Source organism: Guillardia theta (genome assembly GCF_000315625.1).
Source record: "Guillardia theta CCMP2712 unplaced genomic scaffold GUITHscaffold_111, whole genome shotgun sequence".
Lineage (NCBI taxonomy): Eukaryota > Cryptophyceae > Pyrenomonadales > Geminigeraceae > Guillardia > Guillardia theta.
This window is the reverse complement of record NW_005434563.1, coordinates 107,871-110,093: the sequence shown is the minus strand read 5'-3', so window position 1 is coordinate 110,093 and position 2,223 is coordinate 107,871. Positions and strand designations below refer to the sequence as shown.

Sequence of the window (2,223 nt, the reverse complement as noted above, 5' to 3'; positions counted from 1 at the left end):
GCATGGGATGGTCCTTGCCCTCCTCCTTGGCCCGCCATGAGCGACCTCTCCTCCTCGGTCCAGAGAGGCCTGGTGGCATCGGGCCAGGTCCGGCGGCTCCAGATGTCGCGGACGGTCTTGGGGCTAGTGCCGTACTTGCTGGCAACGAAGGCGCTCTCGACGGTTGCATGCCCCGGCCTGAGGCATCGCTCGGCGTAGATCTCGGCCGCGAGCTTCGCGGACAGCATGGTCTCATGCGAGGGGAGGTCGCTCTGCTGATCTTCATGCGCAGGCGGATCAGCATTGCCGAGGTGTGTATCTTGTGGTGGATGTAACGACGCATGCTCTTCGGAAGAGGTCGGCATGTCGGTGTGCATATCGGAGTGGTTCGCCTGCATTCCCTATCCGGCTTTAGGGTGCATGAATGAGTTGCCTTCAGCGTAAGCTGGTGCGGGAGTAGTTCGATGCGGTACTCCGTTCGGACGGGGCAAGGTACCGGCTATAGGGCTTGAGATCGAGACCCCACCTACTCAATCCAGCACCCTGCCCGTACAAGGCGTGAGAAGCCTTAGGGGTAAGATTTAGGATCTCCCAGAGGGGGTGGGGTGTGTACTGGTTGGCCCTTACGAAAAAGAGTCCTTTCGGACATCGCATCAACGTCATCCGGACGGGGTAATTTATAAAAGACAGGTATCCATTCTCGATCCTCTAAATTATATCCTCATCTCGATAGCTTCTGTACCCCTACACCTCTCTCATTCTACAACTGAGCCTCTATGCTCGCTGCACTATCCCCCTACCCCCCTGCTTCCCGCTGCCAGTCGCCTCGAGCTTAATGACGCTATTTATGATCGGTTCACGCCGGGGTAATTTATAGGAGAGCTAAAACTCTTGTTGAACTTATCAAAACCTCTCCTTTTCAAAAATCTCTCTCGATCCTCTATATCATATCCCTACTCTTCTAGGTTCCGTACCCCTACACCTCTCTCATTCTACAACTGAGCCTCTATGCTCGCTGCACTATCCCCTACCCCCCCTGCTTCTCGCTGCCAGTCGCCTCAAGCTTCATGGACCCCTTGATTTCCATCAAGTACCCCCACCCGTACCCCCTCCCCGTCCGTGCCCTCCTCCCTCCCACGAAAAAGGCATCCGCCCATAACCCCACCCGCCCTGCTCCAGCGCGATCTCCTCAAAGAGATACCCCCCATCATGCATCTGTTCTCTTCCATCCTCCTTGTCTAGCATCCCCGCAGCAGCCCTCAGTCTATGCACGCTCCTCCTCTCTAGCGCCACCACGATCGCGTCTCCTTGTCTCAGCGATGAACTCGCACAACCACCATACCATGTTCAACCACCTGCTTGACCTCTCGTCAGCCTCATCGGCAACGTCGGCAACGTCAGCTCGATCCGACGCGCCTCAAGCAAAGAAGAGAACCCTGTCCTCAAGGCTCGCGGCCGAGATCTACGCCGAGCGATGCCTCAAGGCCGGGCATGCAACCGTCGAGAGCGCCTTCGTTGCCAGCAAGTACGGCACTAGCCCCAAGACCGTCCGCGACATCTGGAGCCGCCGGACCTGGGCCGATGCCACCAGGCCTCTCTGGACCGAGGAGGAGAGGTCGCTCATGGCGGCCAAGGAGGAGGGCAAGGACCATCCCATGCAGCCCGACAGCAAGAAGCGCAAGCGCGACGACGACCATGGTGGATGCAGCAGCAGCTTGTCCTCCGGCGCCGCAGCTCCCTCCATGGCTGACATCAAGTCCCAGGCTAGCCAGGGCAGCAGCTCCGCGCACGAGCTGTGCTCGGGCTCCGAGGCCAGCACCAAGTGCGACAAGTCCTCGGGTAAGGAGTCGCCAGAGGAGAGCAGCGACGCGTCCATCTCCAAGGGCTCCGGGCCCGACGGCTCGCCGGAGGGCTCGAGCAGCCCGACGTCAAGCTTCCCGTCCAAGTCGACGACGTCGTCGGACGCGGGCCGGTCGGAGCACCACGGCTCGCAGGGGCAGCCGCCGAGGGCATCCATGACGGATCTGCAGGAGGCGCTGGGGCAGGAGGCGGGGGGAGGGGGCAGCAGCGAGGACAGAAAGTCGAGCGACAGCGACAGGGAGGAGCCCAAGGACCCTTTCTCCGACTCGGGGTCGAGCGCGAGCTGTCCGTCGGCGTCCTCGGCGGGGGAGAAGAGCAGAGCGCTTGCGCAGCACGGGGAGCGAGACCGGAAGAGGAGGGGAAGGCGGGGAAGCATGCTCCGGG

The 2,223-nt window shown here is 61.0% G+C and overlaps 2 protein-coding genes across 2 annotated transcripts in view; both read right to left on the bottom strand.

Moving 5' to 3' along the window:
* GUITHDRAFT_117464 (hypothetical protein) overlaps positions 1-377 on the bottom strand; it is a gene marked incomplete at both ends in the record, with an annotated part of 1,311 nt that extends 934 nt beyond the window's left edge. The window contains one exon of the mRNA XM_005823278.1: positions 46-377. Coding sequence (XP_005823335.1) covers positions 46-377 — 332 coding nt within the window. The remainder of the gene's footprint in view (positions 1-45) is intronic.
* An 866-nt stretch (positions 378-1,243) lies between these two features.
* On the bottom strand, positions 1,244-2,215 carry GUITHDRAFT_145819 (hypothetical protein; the record flags this gene model as incomplete). The annotated part of the gene is made up of 2 exons (XM_005823277.1): positions 1,244-1,334; positions 1,629-2,215. The coding sequence occupies 2 exons, from the start codon at positions 2,213-2,215 to the stop codon at positions 1,244-1,246; spliced, it is 678 nt and encodes a 225-aa protein (XP_005823334.1).
* Between the last annotated feature and the right edge of the window lie 8 nt (positions 2,216-2,223).